Source organism: Poecilia latipinna, unplaced genomic scaffold, assembly GCF_001443285.1.
Source record: "Poecilia latipinna isolate Pla-1442-1.1 unplaced genomic scaffold, P_latipinna-1.0 Scaffold1251, whole genome shotgun sequence".
Taxonomy (NCBI): domain Eukaryota; kingdom Metazoa; phylum Chordata; class Actinopteri; order Cyprinodontiformes; family Poeciliidae; genus Poecilia; species Poecilia latipinna.
In genome coordinates this window covers 152,706-179,400 of record NW_015113867.1, presented here as the reverse complement: position 1 = coordinate 179,400, position 26,695 = coordinate 152,706, and the positions used below count along the sequence as shown (strand labels likewise).

Below are 26,695 nucleotides of genomic sequence, written 5' to 3'. Positions count from 1 at the left end.
GAGGTGGCGGGCCGTAGTTTGGGGACCCCTGCCATAGAACATCAATGCTCCCACTTCACATTTAAGACAGTAGCACACACTTTGATCACCAGATGAGCCCAACTTCTTCAGATCTTTTGGACAGGAACATCCTGCCTCATAATTATCTTTCTCATATGCCAAGAAATCCACACAGGCACACTGCTGCAACTGTCACTCAAATACTGCAGCAATGACCCAAGAAGACCATGATTTAATTCCAGTTACATAACTGAGATGATTTCAGTGATCACTGTGTTCTGTTTCTGAATTGTTGTTTTGAGGCTGTGAAATGACAGTAGGTAAAGCTGAGCTGACGGAGCCCCTCTCTCCCTGTGCAGTACTACTACTCAGTGCGGATCTTCCCTGGTCAGGAGCCCAGCAGTGTGTGGGTCGGGTGGGTTACCTCTGACTTCCATCAGTATGACCCAAGCTTTGAGCTGAACAAAGTCCGAACTGTCACAGTTACCTTGGGAGATGAGAAAGGAAAGGTTCATGAGAGGTTAGTAAAGTCTCACACCTTGTCACAGATTTGTTGTTAAAGTAGCGCTGCTCTCCTGCCTCTAATAACTCCACCTCATCTAAATATGTTTTAGCCTTCATCAAGTCTAAATATGTCATACCAGTACTGTACATAGAAACCATTAAAAAAGTTTAATATTTACCAATTATTTCAGAAAGTTAAACTCATATTATGCACATTTAAATATACAGCTTAAAATATTTCAACCTTTATTTTTCCATGTGAAGTCTGCCCAAATCCTCGAATGGATTTTTTTCACAGTCCTGTTGCTGGTACACCTTTACCTCCCACACTTTTCCCTTTCACTCAACTAATTATGATCCAGTTGTAACTACTACTTAGACTTTTTGAGAAACTAAAGTTTTTACTGCCTATAAGTCCTGAATATCAAAACTACAAGAACTAAAGGCTTAAAATATTTCACTCTAATGAATCTATATAATTTGAGTTTTATTTTCTGAAATGAGAGAAAAAGTACATTAAACTTTTTATGGTATTCTAATGTTTTGAGCTGCTCTTTTAGGATTGGTGAGCAAAATGAGTAAAGAATAGAGCTAACAACCTATAAGAGTTCTATCCTTTTCATAGTTTATGATTTCTAGAATATACATAACCATGAAAGTTTTTGATTTAAAATTTCCTCAGCTATTTAGCTTTGTTGACTTTTTGCATGTTTACATTGGGAGATCTGTTTAGTTGTTTAGTTTAATGTGCAGAGGATGGAAAGGGGACATGCGAAGTCGCAGGAAAAGTAGCGCTGTTCTCCTGTGAATTGGCCTGTGAATGGCAGCATTGACAACTAATAACCTGCATATGGGTTATTGCAGGTAACCCATATACAATATGGGTTACCTGCAATGGGATTAAATGGGCACTGGTTCCTCAGGTGCCCGTTTAATCTGTTTATATTTGGCATGTGAGCCTAGATATTTTGGCTGAAGCTCCTAGATTCTCCATCCATGGTCTTTTCATCAGAATACAGCAAGAAAAGAGTCAATGACTGCATAGGCTGGCCTTCTGATCTCATTATAAATAGCCTGTTTCATGGTTTTAATGCTTCTGATCCACATGAAAGAAGTGTTCTAAAGAGAGGAAATGCGAGCCTTAAATAAAAGTTTTATTTTAACATTTATTTTAAAACAGGCTAGAAGGAGTTTTCATAGATTTCCTTTAAGCTTTGTAAGAATAATGTTTGAAAGCTTGTGTTGTTTATCATTTTTGTGTCATTGTAATAACAAAAAATAATTGAATTAATATTTTAGAGACTACATGATGAATGAATAATCTCTGGTTCACAGTCAGGCTCTACGCAGTCTCAGTGTTTGTAATCTTCTATCTTTCCCAACAGCTGGATGTTGTGTACAGCTAGGATGTGTTTCAATATTTATCCAAAAATCTGATCTGTTTTGTTTATTTAGTGATAACTTAAGTCATTCAGAAGTAAGAACAACAAGAATTTTAGTTCCTCTATACATTTGTCTGTTTCAGATTGTTAGTGGGGGGTTTAATCCTGATGTTAATCTAAAATTTCCTGTCCTACTAAATGTCCTGCAGCATAAAGCGCAGTAACTGCTACATGGTGTGGGCTGGAGAGAGCAGCAGCCCAGGACAGGGCAGGAACAATAACGGCCTGGAGATCGGTTGCCTGGTGGACACAACAAACGGCCTGCTGTCCTTCACAGCCAATGGGAAAGAGCTCAGCATGTACTACCAGGTACACACTGCGCACACAGTTCCTTCAACCAAATGTGTCTGCACCTTTTCAAATTTTTTCCACATCAAAAAGTTATGTTAGTGGAACTGGCTGTCGTTTTACTGTATAGTGAACACACATGTTGGTGAGCAACGTGGATGAAATCACGCTACATGTTGGAGGCAATGTTATGTGTTTCACAGTCGCATATTACCATTTTTATAGCACAATCAGGTGTTACCTTCAAGTCACTACACCAGTGCTCCTCCATTAGGCTGTTAACAGTTCTTAGGAACATTGAACTAAGAAGTAGCACCAGTAGAGGCTTCCATCTGCCTCAGCAGGCTGAAGGTTAGAGACCAGCAAAGAGAGATGAAGAAAAAGAAGAATAAATCAAGAAAACAAGTGATTAACATCAGGCAGAAACAGCGAGTAAATGAAATGGACAGTACACCATAAGTTGTCCTCCAACAGCCTTAGACAAATGAAGCATAACCAGTAAAACAGTTTCTGGTAAGTCAGTCTAGGCTTCACAACCACTTCATGCCAAAGGACAGGATTTCACCTTCAACATATAGAGGTTGAGGATTGTTTTCACTTTTGTCATAATTTTTTGTGGTACGTTTGGATGTGTATGTGTGTATCAATAAATAATAAAAAAAAAGGCAGACAATGTGCCGGTTTGAATGCACTAGAATTTGAATGGTCAGGAAAGCCTTGTCCTCTGTTAACAGGTGGAGCCCAGTACAAAACTGTTTCCTGCTGTTTTTGCCAAGGCCACCAGTCCCAACGTCTTCCAGTTTGAACTTGGCCGGATTAAGGTATGTGGGAATCCACACCGGCACAATCTGCAGGATGAATCCTTTTTTACTTTTAGGAGTGTATTAATTGTGCTGCTGTTGCAAAACATCCCCATATCATGATGCTGCCACCACCATGCTTAACTTTAAGGATGGTAAAAGTTCATCCAAATGTGACTCCTGACACAGAGTTCAGTCTTTGTCTCATCAGACCAGAGAATCTTGTCAGGAGTGTCAGGAATATTACCTTAGCACAGAGGTTCCCAAACTGTGGGGCGCGCCCCCTAAGGGGGGGAGGGGGGGAAGCCGTTTGGATGAAAAAACAAAACAAAACATGAACACTGTATGCGCTGGGTTTTTACCTTAGAATGGCCAACTCTCTGTTATTCCTATGTCAATTTGATATAATAGAGGCTTCCACACTTCCCATATTTGTGTCCTCTGTCATTTTTGTCAGCAGTTAAAACTGTTTAATCCGTTGCTAACATGTGGAAACCTGTTTTTCCGAGCCGCCTTTAAACGCAACATGAGCGCTACGACGCTCGCGCTGGGTTTCCACCCGTGAAGGAGACCTGCTGCTGCTGGGCGGAGCTACGTAGGTTTGTGTTAGAATCACGGCAGCAAACCAGCAAAACGCAAAGAACTTTTCAGTTTTTCCCTCCAAACTAATCGACTGAGTTGAGTAAAGCTGTTGGATGCAGGTAATGTTAGCTAAAAGATGACTAGCTAATATCAATACAGATCCTTAGGCTTAACAATTACCTTGTAAGCTACCGATGTTGGTGTCTATTTTCAGCTACGTACATTCATTTTGCCCCCAAAAAAGTCAATGCCTCCCCCGTCACACGCCTCGTTTCAACCAGACGGCCATTTGTAATCCATAGGGGGGGCGCAGAAGAAAAAGTCTGGGAACCACTGGCTTAGCAGAAAGACTTCCTAGGAAGGTGGGAGGAAGAAATATGTCTGGGTTTTTTGCTGGCAAACTTTTAATACTTTGTTTTTCTTTTTTTTCTTGCCTGTCTTTGGGTTAATGATGAAGCACAGAAAAATCAGCTAAAATGTAGTGACTGTAAAAGGTGACACAGAGGTTAAACCCTCTTGAATATAAAACTCAGTGACACAAACACTTTTCTGTTAAACATGCATCATTTTGAACTTTTTCTCCAACAGAGCATAATTTAGAAAGTACAAAGTGTATAACTTCTGGTCTAGTAGCATTGATCTATTTAACTGCATCTGGATCTTTGTGGTTGAATCAACCAGTAAATAAAAGTCAAAACATTCTAGTTTTTTGTGCTTGTTGTTTGAAATAGTTGTTTTTATAAAATATTACTTTAGAAAACGGTGACCAATGACAAAACCTCTAATTCAGATAAAAGAATAAAAGAAAATTTTCATCTTCATCAGCGTTGCCCAGGAAACATAACAGAACTTCTTTTTAGTTCAAGATGAAGGTGTGATGTGTTAATGCTGTTGTCCCACTTTGTGTGTGTCCTGGCAGAATGTGATGCCTCTGTCAGCCGGTTTGTTTAAAAGTGAGAGGAAGAACCCAGCTCCCCAGTGTCCCCCGCGCCTCCATGTCCAGTTTCTCACTCCAGTGTTATGGAGCCGTGTTCCCAACCACTTCCTCAAGGTATGTCGAGGAGATGGCCCTTCCATGTTTTTTTTATCAGATCAGATTTTCGAAATAACATGCAAAATTCTAATGTCATCTGTATATATTTTACAATATATTAAGCTGTATTTGAGAAGGTTTTCATTCTCAGAATATGTCATTTTGATTTCTTGGTTTTCTTCTTTTGTGTCTGAGACAATATCTACCACAGTTACTGTTGGCAAAAAAAAGTTATTGGAGGAAAAAAATCTAATTGCCCTGACAGAATTTGTTTCTTTGACTTTTTACTCCAAAAGTTATAGCTATGGTTGTACTTTGAGCTGAACAGTCTGCTTAAGAAAAATGTCAATATAATTAATACCAAGTTTTCAAACCTGCTCTAGATCCTACAGAGGAGCCAATAGACCCAAACAAAAAGAGGCTGAGAGTCTGAACTGGGCTCCTCCTGTGAGATAGGACAGTCCCTCTGGATGGATGGATAATTCAGTCACTAAACCATGTTTAAAGTCAGTCAAGGATTCTGACCTTTTTGGAACAGACATCCCATAAGTGAAGTGAACAGATGTACAAACTGGTGGCTCCTGAGGTTCCAGCTCAGGATCCCAGGCTGCTTTGGGGCCCCAGGGTCCTGGGTGTTTGGCTGATTGTTGAATACACTTGGCTGACCTGAGTTTTCCTGGACTTGTCCTGCTGGGGGTGGGTGCCCTGTGGGACTCTTGGCCCTGGTCTCAGCTGTGGGGGTCGGAGCGGGGCCAGGACAGGACAGAGTTTGTTGGGTATTCATGCTGCTGCTTCGGCTCCTAAAATATGGTCTTGGGGTATGGAATGATGTAGGAGTGCCTGGCTCTGTGCTGTGATTGTTCAGCAGGGGGCGGAGGGGCTTGACCTGCGTTGGACTTGGCAGAATTGGACAGGACTGTTTGGTGTTTGCTTTTTCAGGTGTTTACTAAAAAGTCAACACCTACAATCTGAGATGTTTTGTTTGACTTCCTTTTAATTCACATGTCAAGCTTGAATAATTTTGTCTTGTTTGTCCAGGTTTCAGCTTCCAGAGTGAATGATCGACATGGCTGGCAGGTGCAGTGTAGCGATCCCCTGCAGTTCATGTCTCTCCACATACCTGAGGAGAACAGGTGGACAGCCCTTGTCTAAAAAGCCACACTGGGATGTCAGTCCAGTTCCAGTCTGTCAGTGCTAATGCAGGTGATTGTGTTTGCCTCCCAGGTCGGTGGATATCCTGGAGCTGTCAGAGCAGAAGGGCTTATTAAAGTTTCACTACCACACTCTCAGACTGTACTCTGCAATCTGCGCCTTGGGGAACAATAGAGTGGCTCATGCTCTGTGCTCTCACATCGATGAGGCCCAGCTCCTACAGGCTATAGAGAACAAGTACATGCCAGGTAACACACACAGCATGCAGCGCACAGTCTGCGCCTGGAAGTTGTCTGCTGCCCTGCTATGCCTCAGGGCTGCCTTTGAGCAACATTTCATACAATATGAGATTCACTACCACCCTACATGTTGTAAACCATTTGCAGTTCTTCTAGATATTGGCTGAGAATCCACATTATTTCTCTTGGAAGTAAAACAATTTGGTGAACCTTTCTGGGCACCATATTAATACTAGTGGAGGGAATTAATAGCACTAAGTCGAAAACCATATATCAACAAAAGAAGCAACCTTTTCAAATTTAAAAATCCATTTTTCTGCTAAGTTATTGAACAGACATATGACCTCAAAGATATTTATTATTAATCTGTTCTTCAGATTCTTTAACCATCAAATTGGTATAAAGTGTTATTTTAGCCATTCAGTCCAGTAGCTTGCTACCATCAGTGTGAATAGCTTTGCTGGTAAGCTAACTGCTTTTAGCACACCTTGAACATAACAATAGTCTTCTCCAACGCCCAATCAGATTGGTTTAGAAGCAGAAATGATCCCCCAGTGGGCCGTGGTCCATCCCTGCTTTTTGTGGATGCCGCTTCTATTAGAAAATGTGATTAATGGTGTTAAAATGTTTAACCCGTTAACTTTGAGTTATTCATTACATTCATTTTAACACATTAAAGCCCTGGCTCTACTTAAAACAGCATCCTAAAGCTGAATCCATTCTAAACATTTAACACGGCTTCTCTCTGATAAGTCAGCATTTGGTGAACAATCATTTCTCTCAAACACAAGTGTGTTACAGCTTACACACCTTTATATCTGTTTACTACATCATCTGTTCACTTCCAAACAGATGGCTGGAATGAGTGAGCTTATTTTAACTTCTGTGTAAAAAAATACAGTCATGTTCAGGTCAAAGTTCACACAACACAGTAAGGGTACTCATGATTGTTTTTTTTTCTAATAGAACAAATAACATCAATAGAAATCAAATATCCAAACGTGGGGAGCAGACAAGCAAAATAAACATAAACTAACAAACATGTTGGTATACATTAAAAAGGGTACATTCAAAACAAAACACACAACATAGTCAATTGGTATCACAACAAAAATGAAACTGACTAATGTTAAGATTAGGATTTGCTTTTTTTCTTTTGATCTTGGCAGTTATTTTCTAATTTGAATTATTTTTCTATTCTCTAATTAATCTATCATCACAGATATTTTGAAAAAAGCTGTATAAGGGAGGGAAGAAAAAAAAGGAGGTAAGCAAACTAAGAATAAATAAATAAATGCATATGCCAGAATAAATAATAAATAAAGGATAAGGATGAAACACTATAAGTCCTATTATTTGGCTCTCTCAATTCCCTCCTCTCCCCTGGTCCTTGCCTCCGCCATGGCATTAATTCACCAACAATGAAATGTCACATAGAAATGTGGAATATATTTTATTGAAATATTCAGGTTGTTTTTTTTGTATTGCTGATTGTTGCTCCATTGATATCTGTTGTGTAAGTAGATCTAGCCATTGTGAGGTACTGATTTTTTCCCCTATTTTTCCAGTTAAGCAGTATTGTTTTCTTGGCTATAGTCGGGCCATAAGCAGTGGGGTTTGGGTCTGTTTGGAGTTTATGTTCAGTTCATCTAGATTACCAAGTAAGCTGACAGAGGGGCATAGTGGGATGTTGTGGCCAGAGATTTGAGACAGCTTGGTGATTGTTTTTTTCCAGAAGTTTTGTATTGGTGGACAGAGCCAGAATGCATGAAGGTGATCATCAGTCGCATTAAGTGTACACTGTGTGCAAATGTCTGATTCTATAAGTCCCATGACATGTATCTTGTGCTATGTGAGGTGTGTTCTATGGATTATTTTATATTGTATCAACTATATCTTGGTGTTGTTGGACATGCTGAAAATGAAAATCAATAAAATAAAAAACTTCATATTCTCACCCACAACTCAAACGCCCATATGGAATAATCCAGATTTCACTACAAATAAATCACCCGTCGGGAACTAAATGGAAGGAAAAAGGCATCACATACCTCCACCACATCTTTGATGATCATAACTTTCTAACATTGCAACAGCTTACTGATAAGTACAACATTGACAGGAAACAGTTTCTTCAATATAACAAATTAAAACAATCCATCAAATCAAAAATAGACATCAATAACTTTCACCTAGGACAACCAAACATCCTCAATAGCATCAATAATATCACAAAGTCTCCAAAATCACTCTCAAAACTATACAAAGTAATATATTCAACCAATAATGTGCCTCAAATTCCAATCACTAAATGGGAAAGAGATCTTACCATCCACACAGATAATCAGTTTTGGAATAATGTCTGCCATAACATTTTCAGTGGTACTCATGATTATGTCTGAAGATGCTTGTGTGCAACTGTGAATTCAGACAATATCTTTGTTGCTTGTTTCAGGAAGATTCTCCCAACACGATAAAGAGTAAATTAGAACAAGAAAAATTCCTCAGAACTAAACCTGTCCTGACTGGTTTCTGAATCAGTGACCCATTAAAAGCATGTCCTGGTATTTTGATGACTGTGTGTAATGGTCATAATTGAGCTGAACAGAATCTGGTGCATTTCTCTGCAGGTTTGCTTCGTGCGGGCTACTATGACCTCCTCATCGACATCCACCTGAGGAGCTATGCAACAGCTCGGCTGATGATGAATAATGAGTACATTGTGCCCATGACACATGAAACAAAAAGCATCACATTGTTTCCAGATGACCTGAAGAAGCATGGCCTGCCAGGCATCGGACTCAGCACATCCCTGAGACCCAGAATGCACTTCTCCTGTCCAAGCTTTATACGTGTGACTGAGTCCTCATGCCATGACAATGGAAACAGTGGACCAGGAAATTATTTCCAGTACAGTCCCGAATTCCCTTTAGATATTTTAAAAGTGAAAACTATTGAGATGCTGACGGAGGCAGTGCTGGAGGGAAGCATGCATGTTCGGGATCCAGTAGGGGGCAGCACAGAGTTGCTGTTCGTCCCTCTTATCAAGCTGGTCTACACCATGCTCATCATGGGAATTTTCCAAAATGGAGATCTAAAAAACATTCTCCAACTCATTGAACCATCTGTGTTCTCTGAACCAAGAGACGGGCAGGAAGAGCTTCCCAGAGAGCTGGAGATGCTGAAGAACGTGGAAACAGCCGGAAGAGGAGAGAATGGAGGGAGGAACCTGCCGAAGGAAGGGCTGCTGCAGATGAAGCTGCCAGAGCCCGTTAAACTGCAGGTGATCACCAAAACAAAAAAAAACACAAAAAACAAATTCAGGCTGTAAAAAATATGTGTTTAAAACGAGTATTTCAGAATTCTCAAACAGTCCAACTTTTTAAATTAGTTTTTATCAAGCTCCTCTTGTTACCAAATTCTTAATAAAGAGCATGAAAGTATAAAATATAAAAGTTGGGTGTAACATTTTTAGCACTAGTATTAAACATGAAGAACATAAAAACTCATTATATCATGTTTAGAGTCACTGTTTACTGCTGCTTAGTCTCTGCACAGCTGGACAGCAGGTATATGCTTCATGATCATGTGAAGTGTATAATAATAATCAATTTAATTTATTCATTTATTTATGTACCTATATGACTCATTATACTTTGTTTCATTCACTGTACTTCAAAATACACACAATGTAGTGTTTAATAACCATTATTAACATAGTGACATCTTTCAGTGGCTAAGGCGCTAGAACAGATTCCCAGACTTTTGTAATCATCCGTCTTTTGGTGAGAACTATGAAATGAAAGTTCCAAACTGGTGAGGAGTGAAAGAACCAGATTACAGGAACTTCCTTTGCAACTCTGTGTGATTAACAGCAAGATGTAGAACAGGTGTCTGTTTTTTCCAGGCTCACTGAAGCAGGAAAACACCTAAAACATGCAGGGCAGTGAGCCTTGGACTATACATCACTTTCAAACATAGAATGTCTGTGGATGGTGCTGACTGTTGTCCATCTGTGTGTGTGCGTGTGTGTGTAGATGTGCCATGTGCTGCAGTACCTATGTGACTGCCAGGTGCGCCATCGTATCGAGGCGGTGGTGGCCTTCTCCGATGACTTTGTTGCTTGTCTCCAAGACAACCAGCGCTTTCGCTACAATGAAGTGATGCTGGCTCTGAACATGTCTGCTGCACTCACTGCCAAGAAAACCAAAGAGTTCAGATCTCCCCCACAGGAACAGGTAGGAAAATCACCATGGCAACATGTCACGCATTGTGGTCTTAAAGTTGGAAAAGAGGGAAACCTGAAAACCATAATACTAGAAAAAACTCGTAGGCTTCATCAACATCACTTGAAATTTGTCCATTGAAGATTGAGGAAAAGAATTCCAGCCTGAAAAGAGACATCATCCTTCATTTCAAAGGATCGTTAGTTTCAAACATCAGACTAACTTTTCTGACAATCTGCTGGTTGCATGCTCCAAACTCGAAATAACACTTAGTTCAAAAGCAGCCAAGCCCAAAGGGAAACTTAAAAAACAGGATGAGCACAGAAGAAAAATTGTCCCAAATCCAAACCTTCATTTTGTTTCATATTAAATTAGTGTAAAGTACCACAAACTGGTTTATGATTATGAGAATAGTTATCATACTTTTGTATTATTTTCCAAGATCAATATGCTGCTGAACTTCAAGGATGACAAGCAGGAATGTCCCTGTCCGGAATATATCCGGGAGCAGCTACTGGACTTCCATGAAGATCTGATGAGACACTGTGGTCTGTCTCACACCCTCCTAGCAAACAAAACATTTTCATATTGACGAACTGCAATTAATGGTTGCATTGTGTGGGTCCTGTGTAGAGCTGGACGAGGAGAGAGGAATAGATGGGGACAGTGATTTCACCATTCGAGGTCGTCTCATGTCGCTGGTGGAGAAGGTGTCCTACCTGAAGAAGAAGATGGGCAGCCTGCCCAAGGAAAAAAAGGACAGGAAACCCAGTAAGGTTTAATGTAGACAGATCAGTAAACCCAGAGCGTGGTGAAGTGTTCCCCCCAAGTGTTTGACCACAGGGTTGGTATTTTATTAGGGTGCGCCCAAAAATCTCAACTCTGTGTTCAGCTTTTCCACCACATGTAGGGATTTGCTTGGAAGGCAAACAGTTCAGTTTTGGTCTTCTCTGACCAACACTTTTTCTTCCTCATGGTTTATGTCATCACTAAGTAGGTGTATGCTTTTGAAATTAACTTAATTTTGACAAAACCATGCAAGCACCACAGTTCACAGGTTAACATACAATAATTATTCATTTGGTTTCATCTTGCCTGTTGGTGCGTACCATTAGTACATCTTTGTACATTTGGAAATACAGCATATACAAAAGTATACAAGTTTGACATTATGTTTTGGCATCAGTCTCATTTACCTCTGTTCAGTTCCATTTTTTTCTCTTTCCACAGGTACCTTACAGCAGCTTATCTCTGATACAATGGTCCGCTGGGCTCAGGAGTCGGTTATAGAGGATCCAGAGCTAGTGAGAGCCATGTTTGTCCTTCTACACCGCCAGTATGATGGCATTGGAGGACAGGTGTGTCTGTCAGTCTTCTTTTACTAAATACTGGTAGAAAGTTAGAAAAAGTCCTGACGAGCCACAGGTTAACAACAAGTTAGTATTATGTCTATGCCAGTATCTATAAATGAAACTTCAAGTATTTCTGGAGAGACAGCAGTTTCAACACGGCAGTCATTTAGAAACACTAGTGCATTAGACATAAGAAAACCACAGCTTTTTATTTTATTTTTAACTTAAGTAGTCAAGTTTTCCCTTATAATTCCTTTGTTTTATCTTGTTTAATTTGTTTTTAAGCTCTTTTTAAAATATTTTTGACCTTTCTACAAAGCCCTTTGAATTGTCTTGTACATGTTCTTCATAAATAATATTGCCTTGCAGCTTACTTAATGCTGCTAATTGTTACACATCAGTGATAACTAGGGTAAAAACTAAGATAAATTTAGTTTATAAATATGATAGCTGGTCAATAAACAGCAACTGGGTGTAGTGAATCCCTAGCAACCAATGTGCCAGTTACATGAAAAGTAGATGTCTCATTGAGCTGGTCAGTTGCTGCGATACGTCACAGCATCTGCCATATTGAATGTTGTAGATCTGCCAGAAAGCTAATGAGGTAAATGGATCGAACTTCAGAAAGTGCCGTTCTACAAAGTATTTTAAGTTGATGCCTGACACTGACACATTCACACAGTAGAGTGATTATGGATCACTCTACTGCCACATCCAAGATGACGGTGACGTAACATAGAACTTGGCGTTCAATGAGGCGTCCACGTATTTATGTCTATGTGGATGTGTGTGTGGTCTGCACATCTGTTACATGTGTGCACTGTCTGTCTGACTGTTCAGGTTCGAGCTCTTCCTAAAGCCTACACTATCAACTCCGTTTCCATAGAGGACACCATCAACCTGCTGGCTGCCCTGGGTCAGATCCGCTCTCTGCTGAGCGTCCGGATGGGCAGAGAGGAGGAAAAGCTGATGATCAGAGGGCTTGGGTGAGGCCATGCGGCTGTCAGACTCTGAATTTTGACCTGGAATGACTTTGAGACTTTGCCCTTGGGAAACATGTTGACAGCATTATCCTGCAGAACATTTATTTAGCAGGTGCAGGGAATCTGATAAGGTGGCAGCCTCTCTTTGGGCTGCCACCTTATCGTGGTGGAGGGGTTTGAGTGTCCCAATGATCCTAGGAGCTATGCTGTCTGGGGCTTTATGCCCCTGGTAGGGTCACTCAAGGCAGACAGGTCCTAGGTGAGGAACCAGACAAAGTGCAGCCTGAAGGCCCGTTTGGATCTGGCGTTCCCTTGCCCGGACGCGGGTCACCTGCGGCCGTATGTCTTGGACACTCGGGTGAAGAGAGGTGCGGAGCTGTCCACTGACCACTACCTGGTGGTGAGTTTGCTCCGGTGGTGGGGGAGGAAGCCGGTCAGACCTGGCAGGCCCAAACGTGTAGTGAGGGTCTGCTGTTAACATCTGGCGGAGTCCCCTGTGAGTCGGAGCTTTAACTCCCATTTCCGGCAGAACTTCGAACACCTTCCGGGGGAAGTGGGGGACATTGAGTCTGAGTGGACCATGTTCCGTGCCTCCATTGCTGAGGCGGCTTATCGGGGCTGTGGCCCCAAGGTTGTTGGTGCCTGTCGCGGCAGCAACCCTTGAACCCGTTGGTGGACACCTTCGGTGAGGGATGCTGTCAGGCTGAAGAAGGAGTCCTATTGGGCCTTTTTGGCCTGTGGGACTCCAGAAGCAGCTGATGGGTACCAGCGGGCGAAGCAGCATGCGGCTCAGGTGGTTGCTGAGGCAAAAACTCGGGCGTGGGAGGAGTTTGGAGAGGCCATGGAGAAAGACTTCCGTACGGCTTCAAGGCGATTCTGGTCCACCACCCGGCGTCTCAGGAAGGGGAAGCAGTGCAGCACCAACACTGTTTATAGTGGGGATGGTGTGCTGCTGACCTCAACTCAGGACGTTGTGGGCCGGTGGGCGGAATACTTCGAAGACCTCCTCAATTCCACCAACATGCCTTCTGTTGAGGAAGCTAAGCCTGGGGATTCTGGGTTGGGTTCTCAGAGTCAGAGTCTGGGTTGGGTCCGCATTGCCGGCAATAAGTCGAGCTCGTTTCTGGTGAGAGTTGGACTCCGCCAAGGCTGCCCTTTGTCACCGGTTCTGTTCATTACTTTCATGGACAGAATTTCTAGGCGCAGTTGAGTTGTTGAGGGGATCCGTTTTGGTGGCCTTAGGATCGCATCTCTGCTTTTTGCGGATAATGTGGTCCTATTGGCTTCATCAAGCCGTGATCTGCAGCTCTAACTGGAGCGGTTCGCAGCCGAGTGTGAAGCAGCTGGGATGAGGATCAGTGCCTCCAAATCCGAGGCCATGGTCTTGAGCCGGAAAAGGGTAGAGTGCCTTCTCCGGGTCAGGGGGGTCGTCCTGCCTCAAGTGGAGGAGTTTAAGTATCTGGGGATCTTGTTCATGAATGAGGGAAGAAGGGAGCAGGAGGTCGACAGGCAGATTGGTGCAGCATCTGCAGTGAAACGGGCGCTGTACCGGTCCGTCATGGTGAAGAGAGAGCCGAGTCACAAAGGGATGGATGGATGGATGGATGGATCCAAACTGTTTCTCCTGGGCCCCCCAAGTGGTTTCTAAATAGCTGCCTGGTTAAACGATGTGTGTCAGCGAAGCGGGGCTGGGGGCTGGATTCTTAGAGACTCCCTGTTATACTCAGCCCCGGCTCCAGACGAACAGGACGGGGGAATCAACTTTTTTGGGGAGCAAAATGAATCGTAGCTGAACATAGACAACACCAGTAGCCTAAAAGCTACTTGTTAACAAGCTTAAGATGCTGTATTGATATTAGCTAGTCATCTTTTAGCTAACATTACCTGCATCCAACAGCTTTACTCAACTCAGTCTGTTAGTTTGGGGAAAACTGTGAAGTTTTTTGTGTTTTGCTGGTTTGCTGCCGTGATTCTAACACACCTGCAGCAGCAGCAGGTCTCCTTCACTGCCCACAGGTGTAAATCCAGCGTAAGCGTCGTAGCGCTTACTTTGCGTTTAAAGGCTGCTCGGAAAAACAGGTTACCACATGTTAACAACGGATTAAACAGTTTTAACTGCTGATAAAAGTGACAGAGAACACAAATATGGGAAGTGTGGAAGCCTCTACTGTATCAAATTGACATAGGAATAACAGAGTTGGACATTCTAAGGTAAAAACCCAGCGCATACAGCGTTCATGTTTTGTTTTTTCATCCAGACGGCTTCCTGTCCCCCCCCCCTGCAATGGCACGGTGCCCCCCCTAGGGGGCGCGCCCCACAGTTTGGGAACCTCTGCCTTAGGCTAACATGGGTCTTCATGTGGCTACAGTTTCCAAAGCAAAGAACACAAGCACTGTGTCACATCAGCCAAGTCGCTAAATAATGCACATGAAGGATAACTTTGACTAATATATTAGCTTTTAATTTGCTAGATTAAAATTGGAGGGGGAAAAAACAATTTGCCTGTCTTTAAAATATATTTAATATTAAGGGCTAACCTTACAGTGATGGAGTTTAATAACTTTAGCTAACATTAACTTACAGCAAGGTAGGATTGACTTGAATTGCTGATAGCTAACATTACAAAGAAAGAGAACATAGTCAATGTTATTTTCTCAAAGAAAATGTAAAGTTAATAAGACACATACCTCATATGTATTAGGTGTCAAACTTTGGCTTCTTTTTAAACAGGAGGTCTGGCCGTTATAACTTGTTAGGTTTGCCCCACAATATGGAAGATTTCTTCTTCACCAACAAACTGCACGCCTGTTCGTGGACTGCTGCCTCTCACTGGTGGAGATGGTGTATTGCACTACTTGGCCCTTGTGTTTAGAAATGGGGTCCATACCAACCGACCCCACACACGTAAAACTTTTATCATTTTCCACAGTTCTCTACGTTTGCCTCAGTCCTCGCACGCACAAGGGTTAAAACAGCCTTAAATAATGTTTCAAATGCTAAGTTCATAAGTGCTTTGTAGATATCTTGCTGTAAAACTTTAGGATCGATTAAATTAAGACTAAACAACATGGCAGAGCTTTATAATATTACTACATAAAGCTAATTTTTAAAGTTTAATCTGTAATACTTTTATAACAAATTTATGTCAGATCATGATTTCTTGGTTAATGACAAGTTGTCATAACAAAGACATTTTGAATAATGTCAACTTTGTATTAAAAGTGTCATTATTTACCGAATGACACTTTATGACAACAGTCATAAATATTCATGAAGACTTATTGATGTTCATGACAGGTGTTATGTCAATCTTATTCACACCTCGTCAAATAAAGTGTTACTTTGAAAAAGACTTGAGCTTCAGGACAACCACCTTAAACATAAAGCCAATTATAAATAGAACTCATTCACAGCAAGGACCCAGCACAGCTAAGGAGAATTAACACAAATTTTACACAATTTTTGCCAAGTATAATCTCACCCCAGTATAATATCAGGTCACTCCTAAAATGCAAAGTTGCCTTTTGTATTCTTTTGTTTGTTCTGTCTAGTTATTCCACTAAGATATGCTGCTGCCTTTCCAGCTCACTCTTGGGAAAGACATCTTTATATCAGTCTCATTGGCCAGATTAATTAAAGCTTTAATAATAAAAGCAAAAAAAAAAAAAAGACAGTTGCTGTGCAGAGGCAAGCAGGAATTTTAAAGAGAGTGTTTACTCAGTGTACAGAACTATGAGGAGTTTAGCATTGAAAGGGTTTCCTTTTTCTGCAGTGATATAATGAACAACAAGGTGTTCTACCAGCATCCCAACCTGATGAGAGCTCTGGGCATGCATGAGACGGTCATGGAGGTCATGGTTAACGTTCTCAGTGGAGGAGACTCCAAGGTAGACAGGCTGCAAAGCCTCAATAAGCAAATAAGTGTACATATGCGTAACTAGGAAGTGTTTTTTTTTTTTATGCACACACTTTTGTTTGTGGTTAAATGTGTTTACAGGAAATCACCTTTCCTAAAATGGTGGCCAACTGTTGTCGGTTTTTGTGCTACTTCTGCCGAATCAGCCGCCAGAACCAGAAGGCCATGTTTGACCATCTGAGCTATTTGCTGGAGAACAGCAGCGTAGGCCTTGGTAAGTAAGTATTATTAGCTAATAATACTTAGCTAATAATACTTAGCTAATAATTAACTGTAAATAGAATATAGAAAGTTACTTTAGGCTTTCCTGCGATGGACTGGTGACCTGTCCAGGGTGACCCCGCCTGTTGCCCACTGACCACTGGAGATAAACACCAGCACCCCTCTTGACCCCATTAGGGATAAGGGTGTAAGAAAATTGATAGATGGGCTTTAGTTTTCAGTAATTTCACTAGTAAGTACAAATAGACCAATAGCAACCAAAACTGTAAAGATATGAAATCTTGGAGGGAAGACGTTGCCCTTGCCCATTTAACACAACTTCTCCTTCTAACTAGAAGCAAGAAAACAAACTTACCTACAAGGAAAAAAGTATCAATAAGAACATTTGCTGGCTAAGAACAACACGGTATTTAAAAGGTATTTAGGATGAAATGGCCATGGAACGTCATCTACCAGATGGCTTAACCAAATCAGATAGATTTTTGTACATTTACATGAAAGACGAAACAATTTTGTCTAAAGGATCAGTGCATATCAAGGGTCATGGGGAAGCATGATGATGCATTTCAGCTCTGACATGTTCAGAAGGAAAATGTTAAAAACAAAATGTAAACGTGTTCTTTCTTTATCTGATGGTACCAGTGCTCCTGCTCTCCGTTCTTCTGTTCCTCATTTTTCCTCTCTTCTCTCAGCCTCTCCTTCCATGCGTGGATCCACTCCTCTGGACGTGGCTGCAGCATCAGTCATGGATAACAATGAACTGGCTCTAGCTCTAAGAGAACCAGAGCTGGAAAAGGTGAGTTTTACAAATGCACTCATATAAGCATCCATGTGTCCTCCTCCATCTACAATAAGTCCAATATATTATGGCTGTGAACTACCTGTCACTAACCGATTCAAGTAAGACTGGTTTTACTTTAACCAAATTCATCTCCCAACTAAAAATCTTGCAGCTTTCCCAAAGCCCTGTCAGCCCACCACTGGGTGCTCCCACTCAAATAAAATTAGATTAAGATAAAATAAGATAAGATATTCTTTTATTAATCCCGCAGTGGGGAAATTTACATTGTTACAGCAGTATAAAAAGCAAAACCAATATAAAAAACTATATATACACAGTAAAATCAAGTGAATATAGAAATACTAAAAAACAGTATTATTCGAAATATAAATAAATAAACAATTTCCAGGTTTATTGCCTGTAGTAGAGAGTGGTGAACTACTTAATTCAGTAACAAAACCAGAAATCTACTGTGGCATCATCATCCATTTGGAATATAGATATGTTTACCTGCCACAGTGCACTTTAACCTTTTCAGTCAGTTTTTAGCATCTAAAGTTTCTCAAGAAAAAATAAGCAGATGATATATTTTCTGTGATTAATTGATTTGCAATACATGAAAAATATCTTCAATTTGTCAAAAATAAGAAAAAGTCAAATTTTGAAGTTATTTTAACACGGAGGAATAAAACAAAATAAAAGCTGAAATCAGTTTTCAATAGTGTATTTAAATAACTGTATTCTGAATCCAGGTCAAAGGCAACTTCCAACAAATAGTAGTTGCCTCATTTTAAGCTAAAAGCTCTGAATTTAGCTTAAACAGAAAAAATGTGTCCTGGCCAAATTTGGCCCCTTTTTCAAAAAAACAGCAAAAATTTGGAAAAAAAAAAAAAAAAAAAATTAAGAACTTAAAGATGCTAAAGGAGCAAGGAGAATTAATTTCTGTAATTATTGCAAAGTGATCCATGAATCCAGAGCAGATAAAGAAATGGAGGAAACATAATAGCTGAAAACTAGTGGAACAGTCAGCATTGATCTTCAGTCAGAGGCTTCTTCAGAACCACTTCAGCCCAGTAGATCCTGGCTCACAGCTATCATCATCAGGAATGACTCTCTGAAAAAATGTGGAAGTTTTATAGTCATTTTTGTACTGGAATTTGAATAGCAATGTGGTAAAAGACACCAGTAACACACTTTATACATAAACTGCAATGAAAAAAAAAATTATTGTGACACTTTAAAAGGTGTAGCTTAAACCTTACATAAAATATTTTCATTGTTTTTCTACTTCACACTAAGTGGCAGAACAATTCGGATAGAATATAAACATGAAAAATGTGATGTAACCATTTTTTTCCTCCGTATTTTCAGTGAATAAATACAGTAGCGTATTTTGAGACCTAACCCTGTGCACACACTTTTCCATGCACAGAATTTCTCAATTGCTTTTTGATTTTAAAACTTATATTATTAGCATTTGTAATATTCTCTGTCCCTAATGCCAGTTTATTTCAGGTTGTATTAGCTATATTAGTTATATGCTCAGCTTTATTGACTGTATAGCTGAGCATTGTGTGACTGCCCTGAAGGTGGTGCAGTATCTGGCTGGCTGTGGGCTGCAGAGCTGTGTAATGCTGGTGCATAAGGGATACCCAGACATCGGCTGGAACCCTGTGGAGGGGGAGCGCTACCTGGACTTTCTGCGTTTTGCTGTCTTCTGCAATGGTGAAGGCGGAAACACTTTCATTACAGGCAGCTTTACTTGTCATTGATAAGTTTTTTGTAACTCTGTGCTTGTGACGTGAGCAGGGGAGAGCGTGGAAGAGAACGCCAACGTTGTGGTGAGGCTTCTTATTCGCCGGCCTGAATGTTTTGGCCCCGCTCTTCGAGGTGAAGGCGGTGATGGCTTGCTTGCAGCAATGGAGGAAGCCATCAGAATCTCTCAGGATCCTTCCAGAGACGGGCCATCTCCGGTGTCTGAGAGCAGCAGAACACTGTAAGACAACAAGCATTCATGTCCTGTGTTAATAATCATCACAGAAAGCTGTTAGCAGTTAATACAGCACGCGCCTTCTCTCTGGTAGTTACACCAATGTGCTTTAACATGACATCTAATGAAAATGACACAACTGGATTCAAACAGAAAAAACTTTTGGTTTTTACCTGTTTATGTCTAGATGTATTCTCATGCTTGCATAACACCTGTTATGTTATTGCTATAAATCAAAGTAACATTAAGCTACTACTGAGATGAAGGGTAAATGGTGTGATACTGCTGTGCAGCAGTGACATGCTGGATGAAGAGGAGGATGATACCATCCACATGGGCAATGCCATTATGACCTTCTACTCTGCACTTATTGATCTGCTGGGCCGCTGTGCTCCAGAGATGCATGTGAGTGCTTTAGACATGACAGAATATTAAACATGTCAGACTAAAACCTAGATGATTTTATTTCTTTAACCTATTGCCTGTTATACACCAGCTGATCCATGCTGGCAAAGGTGAAGCCCTCCGCATCAGAGCCATTTTAAGGTCCCTGATTCCCATCGAAGACCTGGTGGGAGTCATCAGCATCCCCTTCTCCATGCCCAACCTGGCTAAAGGTAGATCCAGCCTCAGCTCATATGCAGACAGCAGGAACAATAACTAGCATAACTCTACTTGGTCTGTGATTGCTTTGTATCATTGAGCTTCCATTTGAAGCATGTTTTTAAAGTATTTTAAAATGTTTTTAGACATGGCCTTTTGTTCCTGTGCTCTCTCAGATGGGACAGTTGTGGAGCCAGACATGTCAGCAGGTTTCTGTCCAGACCATAAAGCAGCCATGGTCCTTTTCCTGGACCGGGTCTATGGTATAGAAGACCAGAATTTCCTCCTCCACCTTCTTGAGGTTGGATTCCTGCCAGATCTCAGAGCTGCTGCCTCTCTGGATACTGTAAGTAAGCTTTCCCTCCAATCTCCCTCTGATGCTGGTCAGCCTATTACCTTTACATAAATTGAAGAAATATGCTGTAAGAGGCATTTCTTGGATAAAACCTTACCTGAATCAAATACATCAATATGAACAAATAAATAGTACTGATTTACTGGAGGTGACCTGTGAAGTACCACAAGGGTCAGTGCTGGGTCCTAAACTGTTTTTTACTTGATATAAATAATATATGCAATGAATTCAAGTTGTTAGACCACATCTGTACATGAATATGTGGGACGCATTCAAAAACATTTTTAACTGAAAATCTTAACAGTTCACACACCAAATATACCTTAATAAACATTAATATTCATGAATATATGCAACAGAAACAATCTTACCTCTATAGTAGAAGCTAGTGTCCATAGTTTTTTTTCTTGTCTCTGCTTTTGGGGGAATGTCCAGTTAGTGTCGAGGAAAATGAATGCCGCTCATTGGTTGGCTGCCTATTTGCATCACAGCAAATTTGGAAGTGTTCCATCAACTCCTACAGAGTTAAATTCAACATTTTGAAAGTGTCTCTATTGGTCCACTCTGGATGGTGTAGAAATTACACTTTTGAAAGTGTTATTTGTGACATAGTTGAATCAACACTCACAGTAGTTGAAATTAAACACACATCAGTGTTGATTTACTCAACACTAGTGTATTTTGTCAAAAGTTAACATTATGAACGTGTTAATGTAACACAGAATGGTGTAAAGTATATATTAACATAGAAATGTGAGTTTTGAAATACTACTGGCAGACTGTGCTGTGCTGGAGCAGGGGTGAAGCACAACCCACATATGGAGGCTCTAGTTTTCAATGCGGCTGTTGTGGGTTCGCTTCCCAGTCTTCCCCTTCTCTCATTACCCACTTTTTTTGTCAATTTACTACCAAATAAAAGCCACTAGAGCAATTAAAATCTTTTTTCCCCCCAGAAACTACTGGCCATCAATAATCCCCAAATTCATATTAAAAGACATTAGATGCCACTTGAATCTACAAAAACACCAGCACCAGTTGCAGTATGTAATCTACTTTTACTTCAAAACATCAAACAGCACTGACAGCAATATACAACAAAGGTCATACATTCATGGTACTTTGCACTGAAGGAGAAGTGTGCTTTGAAAGTTCATTGGAAGTGACCATGGATGGTCTTGTGATCACTGATGGTGAAGTGTCTTTGGTGCTTTATTTTCGCCAACATGAAGCGGGAAGACTTCCAGCCTGGAAGGAAAAACAGGAAATTTCTGTTAGCCTTTGTTTGTTTGCAGAAACATTAGGATAATAAATAAATATTTTAAAAAGTAGTGTGAGCAAAACTAATCAGACTCACCTGTGTGTGTCACCATCATATTCATTTAAATTACTCTGCCCACCCGGTTTACAAAATAAAGCATAAAAAAAAGTAAGAAGTAATTACTAAAGAAATTAGTCAGCTTATAGGAAAATTATTGGACAGCATTAAAAGTCGTGCCAACCTGTCTGAAGAAATGTGTTGGAGTCATCATAACAGGCTTCAATCACCAACATGACACACTGACAAAGAAAAAACATTTAGGCAGTTTTGAGATGTGCCACAGGTACAAAACACCAGAGTCAAATGGCTCAATTGCCTCCTCACTGCGTAAATATGTTCTCCAGAGTCCTGCTAATCACCTAATTATTCTATTCAGGTGGTGCAGCAGCGGCACATCTAAATGTTGCAGGACAATGGTCCTCCAGGACTGGAGTTTAACACCTGTGGCTTAGATCAAGCCAACAGTCCAGCACAGCCACTCCCCCATTTTGCAGTCTACAGCCAAAAACTTAGAGAAAACGACCCCGCAGCTACATAATGTTAACTCAAACGGCCTCCAGATTTTCCTGACAGTTTAATGTTCGGTTAAGATAATAAACAGTCGTATATACCGTGATATCCAAACAAATAAACGTACGTTAAGCGAACTATGTATATGAATCGATACTCTTGCGTAAACGGAAAATTAATGCATCCATAAAAAATAGTCAAAAACATGATCATTTTAACATGAAACTTGCCTTGTTAAAATAAGCTCCAGACAAGACGCCATACTGCTGCCTCCGCTCCTCAGGCAAACATGTGACGCAGTAGCGAACAAGACGGCGTCGGGAGGGGGGCGGGGCTAATGACCGGGCCCAAATAATAAAGCTCATGATAATTTAACTTTACCACATAGACATGCCCGCAACAGCGGAGCTAACAAGTTTCATCACCAGAGAGAGCAACTATGTCATTCTGAAGTCCATCTGACATGAAGTACAACAAACCAAGAGAAGAACAGAAACATCAGGCTACTGGTCACTAATGATGAAACAACACAAATTCAAAACATGTTAACGTAATCGGTAGAAATGCTCTAGCTAGTTTGCCATTTGTTGCAAAGTGACTGATGATGACGTTGGTGACAAGTTTTATCCAGAATGCACCTGGAGACAATAAGGACGATTCATTTGTAGTTTTGTGTGTCATAAAGTTAAATATAAGAGTGAAAATAAAGCCAGTCATGTGGCACAACATTTTATTCAATATTTTACACCCACTATGTCACTAAAATCAGTCAGTCTGGTAAGGTTTTTAGTAACCATGAGTCAACAATGGGGAACCCTACTATAGAAGCTACTGGGGCATCTTACACAGTTTTCAACAGGAGAGCGCTCTCCTTTACAATTCGCATCAGATGTTATAAAGAAAATATGGATCCCTGAAGGCATGTTCTTTCCCCTGTGTGGCCCCCTGTAGGTCAGGTCGGGGTCCTGCTGCAACCCCCACCCTACCTGTAGATCCTTCTCTGATGTGATGTCACAAATATGTTACAATTGTGGGAGAAACTGTCTGATGTTGATTTCTTAATCAACACCAGATTGAGTGTTGAGTTAGACTGTTGGAGTTAATTTAGAAATCAAAACTGGACTGGATTGCTTTTTGTTTAACTCTTTGGAACTCTTTAGTGAGTGTTAGGGAAACTAACACTAACACTCATGTTGTTGAATTAACACTGTATTTTTAACATACAACACTCGCACTGGAAATCTAACACTTTTGAATTTGCTGTGCATGTCAAGTACCATTGTGCACAGCTTCCCAAGCTGCATTTTCTTACAAATCTGCAAATAGGCAAATTTTCCACAAATAATTTGGAGTTCCTTTGCAGATAGCAGATGCAGCTGGTCGACTTAAAGATCAAAGTCTACACAGTTAAACAGAAAACTGGATGTTTCCTTCTCGCTTTTTAAAGATGTTTCACCTCTCATCTTTCAGTGATGGCTGAAAGGAAGTTCACATTTTATTCAGTTTAGAGAGGAGGTATTTTTTCAGACTGACTATTAAGGTGTTGAAATGTTTTGAACAACCATGAGATGAAGTCCAACTGCCTTCTGTTTGCTTTGGATGAATCAGCTTTGAGTGGAAAAGAATCCTAACCCAAATACTAAGTAAAAAAACTCATTGACACTGCAATGCTGCAGTCTCCATAAGGGTCATCAAATGTACAGCTCATAGCTGATGTAGACTTTTTAAAAAAAATGTTGCACCACTCACTGTGTTGGCCCTGTCCTGCTGTGCCAGGCTGCCCTCAGTGCCACAGATATGGCCCTGGCCCTCAACAGGTACCTGTGTACAGCGGTGCTGCCCCTCCTCACCAAATGTGCTCCTCTGTTTGCGGGGACTGAGCCGTTCGCCTCTCTGATCGACTCCCTCCTCCACACGGTGTACCGCCTGTCCAAAGGCTGCTGCCTTACCAAAGCTCAGAGGGATGCTATAGAGGAGTGTCTGCTGGCTGTTTGTGGGTAAGCTAATAAGTACAGTCTTACACTGACACTGGCTCTGGAGTTGAAGCCATATTTCTTGCATTTGTCAGGTTTTATAGAGACATTTCCTAAAACTGTATGAGTGTGAGAATAAATGGCCACTTCCTGTGTGTCTCCCTGATGTAATGAAGTAAGCTGAGGCCTTCAATGATGCAGCACCTGCTGAGGAGGCTGGTGTTCGACGTTCCCCTGCTGAATGAACACACCAAGATGCCTCTGAAGGTGACAAGCCTCTCTTTTCTCATCCTTACTGCATCCCCAGAAGCAATATGGAGATGGAATAAACCACTGTTTATGACATTAGTGTAGTTTTACTCCTATGATGTCGTAGGGTTAGAAGAAAAGGCAAAGTATATTTGATTTTCTATAGTTTTCATAATTCAGCCACTTTGGCAAAAAGTTCACTTTCACCTCGTTGCCTCTTTGTTTAAAACAAACACAATGGTTGTTGAAGTTGCATTCAAGGAGAAGGTGAAGGCGAGCTGTTCGCTAATGAAGCGTGTTACTTTTCCAGCTGCTGACCAATCACTATGAGCGCTGCTGGAAGTATTACTGCCTGTCTGGAGGCTGGGGCAGCTTTGGAGTGGCTTCAGATGAAGAGCTTCACCTCTCCAGGAAACTGTTCTGGGGAATATTTGATGCTCTGTCCTGCAAGGTGTGACCTGACATTTCCTTTTGTCCTTGTTCCCTCACCAAAGCAGCTATTTTATAGTTTGTTCTGTGTGTATTAAGTGATAAGAACTGTTTTGTATACTCTTGTTATGGAAGCTACATCAAAACCACTGTATTTATTGGAACAGTTTTCTTCGACTCAACATGTGAAAGGCTGCAAGGTATTAAAATGTGCTTCACTGTTTTATGTGGATCAAACTATACACACATTTTATGTAATTTGTGCATTGTAAAAAAAAAAAAAAAAAGACTAATTGGAGATTATTTAAGTCTTCCAAAATACTTCAATAAGTTTCTATGACAACATTGAAACTAACAAAGATACAAGGAAGCTGACATTTTTGTCATTGTTTTATCTCGTGTGAGTATATGAATGTATGTGTGAAAAAGGCGAGTAGCTGTGTATTTTGTTTCATGTGAGCCAAAGGAAATGATTCTGTGTTTAGATGGTCTCAATGACGATGTGTGCTCCTTCTTCTTTCCAAAAACCTCTCCATTACCAGAGGTTCTTCTAGCCAGGTAGAACAGATGGCTGCTCATTTACTCTAGTTTACACTCGCTGGCCACTTTATTGGGTACACCTTGCTAGTACCAGGTTGGTCCCCTTTTGCTCTTAGAACTGCCTTAATCCTTTGTGGCATAGATTCAACAAGGTACTGGAAACATTCCTCAGAGAGTCTGGTCCATATTGACATGATAGCATCACGTAGTCGATGTGGATTTGTCAGCTGTACATCCATGATGCAAATCTCCTGTTCCACCACATCCCAAAGGTTTTCTATTGGATTGGGATCTGGTGACTGTGGAGGCCATTCGAGTTCAGTGAACTCATTGTCGTGTTCAAGAAACCAGTCTGAGATGACTGGCGCTTTATGACATGGCGCATTATCCTGCTGGAAGTAGCCATCAAAAGATTTATAACCTCCACTGTGGTCATTAAGAGATGGACATGGTCAATACTCAGGTAGGCTGTGACTAATGGGCCCAAAGTGTGCCAGGAAAATATCCCCCACACCACTGCACCACCACCACCAGCCTGAACCATTGATACAAGGCAGGATGGATCCATGCTTTCATGTTGGTGATGCCAAATTCTGACTCTACCATCCAAATGTCGCAACAGAAATCGAGACTCATCAGACTAGGCAACGTTTTTCCAATGTTCTTTGTCCAATTCTAGTGAGCCTGTGTGAATTGTAGCCTCAGTTTCCTGTTTTTAGCTGACAGAAGTGGCACCCGGTGTGGTCTTCTGCTGCTGTAGCCCGTCCTCCTCAAGGTTCAGCGTGTTGTTCAGAGATGCTCTTCTGCATACCTCGGCTGTAACAAGTGGTTATTTGAGTTACTGTTGCCGTTCTATCAGATTGAACCAGTCTAGCCATTTTCCTCTGACCTCTGGCATCAACAAGGCATTTGTGCCCACAGAACTGCCGCTCACTGGATATTTTCTTTTTCTAACCATTCTCTGTAAACCCTATAGATTGTTGTGTGTGAAAATCCCAGTAGATCAGCAGTTTCTGAAACACTAAGACCAGCCCGTCTGGCACCAACAACCATGCCATGTTCAACGTCACTTAAATCACCATTTTTCCTCATTCTGATGCTCAGTTTGAGTTGCAGCAGATCGTCTTGGTCATGTCTACATGTCTAAATGCATTGAGTTGCTGCTGCAACTGATTCGACATTTGTGTTAAGAACGTGTTGGACAGGT

General features: G+C 41.0%; 1 protein-coding gene across 1 annotated transcript in view; it reads left to right on the top strand.

The window, feature by feature from the left end:
- The window catches only part of LOC106960988 (ryanodine receptor 2-like), a 106,812-nt gene that overhangs the window by 19,066 nt on the left and 61,051 nt on the right, over nucleotides 1-26,695 (top strand). The window contains exons 5-27 of the mRNA XM_015054422.1: nucleotides 360-520; nucleotides 2,096-2,255; nucleotides 2,969-3,055; nucleotides 4,536-4,667; nucleotides 5,688-5,782; nucleotides 5,874-6,049; nucleotides 8,671-9,323; nucleotides 10,078-10,278; nucleotides 10,709-10,814; nucleotides 10,900-11,037; nucleotides 11,497-11,624; nucleotides 12,459-12,604; nucleotides 16,375-16,489; nucleotides 16,600-16,732; nucleotides 17,433-17,536; nucleotides 19,111-19,246; nucleotides 19,331-19,517; nucleotides 19,808-19,916; nucleotides 20,008-20,128; nucleotides 20,291-20,460; nucleotides 24,074-24,294; nucleotides 24,447-24,537; nucleotides 24,830-24,970. Of these exons, the coding sequence (XP_014909908.1) occupies nucleotides 360-520; nucleotides 2,096-2,255; nucleotides 2,969-3,055; nucleotides 4,536-4,667; nucleotides 5,688-5,782; nucleotides 5,874-6,049; nucleotides 8,671-9,323; nucleotides 10,078-10,278; nucleotides 10,709-10,814; nucleotides 10,900-11,037; nucleotides 11,497-11,624; nucleotides 12,459-12,604; nucleotides 16,375-16,489; nucleotides 16,600-16,732; nucleotides 17,433-17,536; nucleotides 19,111-19,246; nucleotides 19,331-19,517; nucleotides 19,808-19,916; nucleotides 20,008-20,128; nucleotides 20,291-20,460; nucleotides 24,074-24,294; nucleotides 24,447-24,537; nucleotides 24,830-24,970 (3,711 nt within the window). The remainder of the gene's footprint in view (nucleotides 1-359; nucleotides 521-2,095; nucleotides 2,256-2,968; nucleotides 3,056-4,535; nucleotides 4,668-5,687; nucleotides 5,783-5,873; nucleotides 6,050-8,670; nucleotides 9,324-10,077; nucleotides 10,279-10,708; nucleotides 10,815-10,899; nucleotides 11,038-11,496; nucleotides 11,625-12,458; nucleotides 12,605-16,374; nucleotides 16,490-16,599; nucleotides 16,733-17,432; nucleotides 17,537-19,110; nucleotides 19,247-19,330; nucleotides 19,518-19,807; nucleotides 19,917-20,007; nucleotides 20,129-20,290; nucleotides 20,461-24,073; nucleotides 24,295-24,446; nucleotides 24,538-24,829; nucleotides 24,971-26,695) is intronic.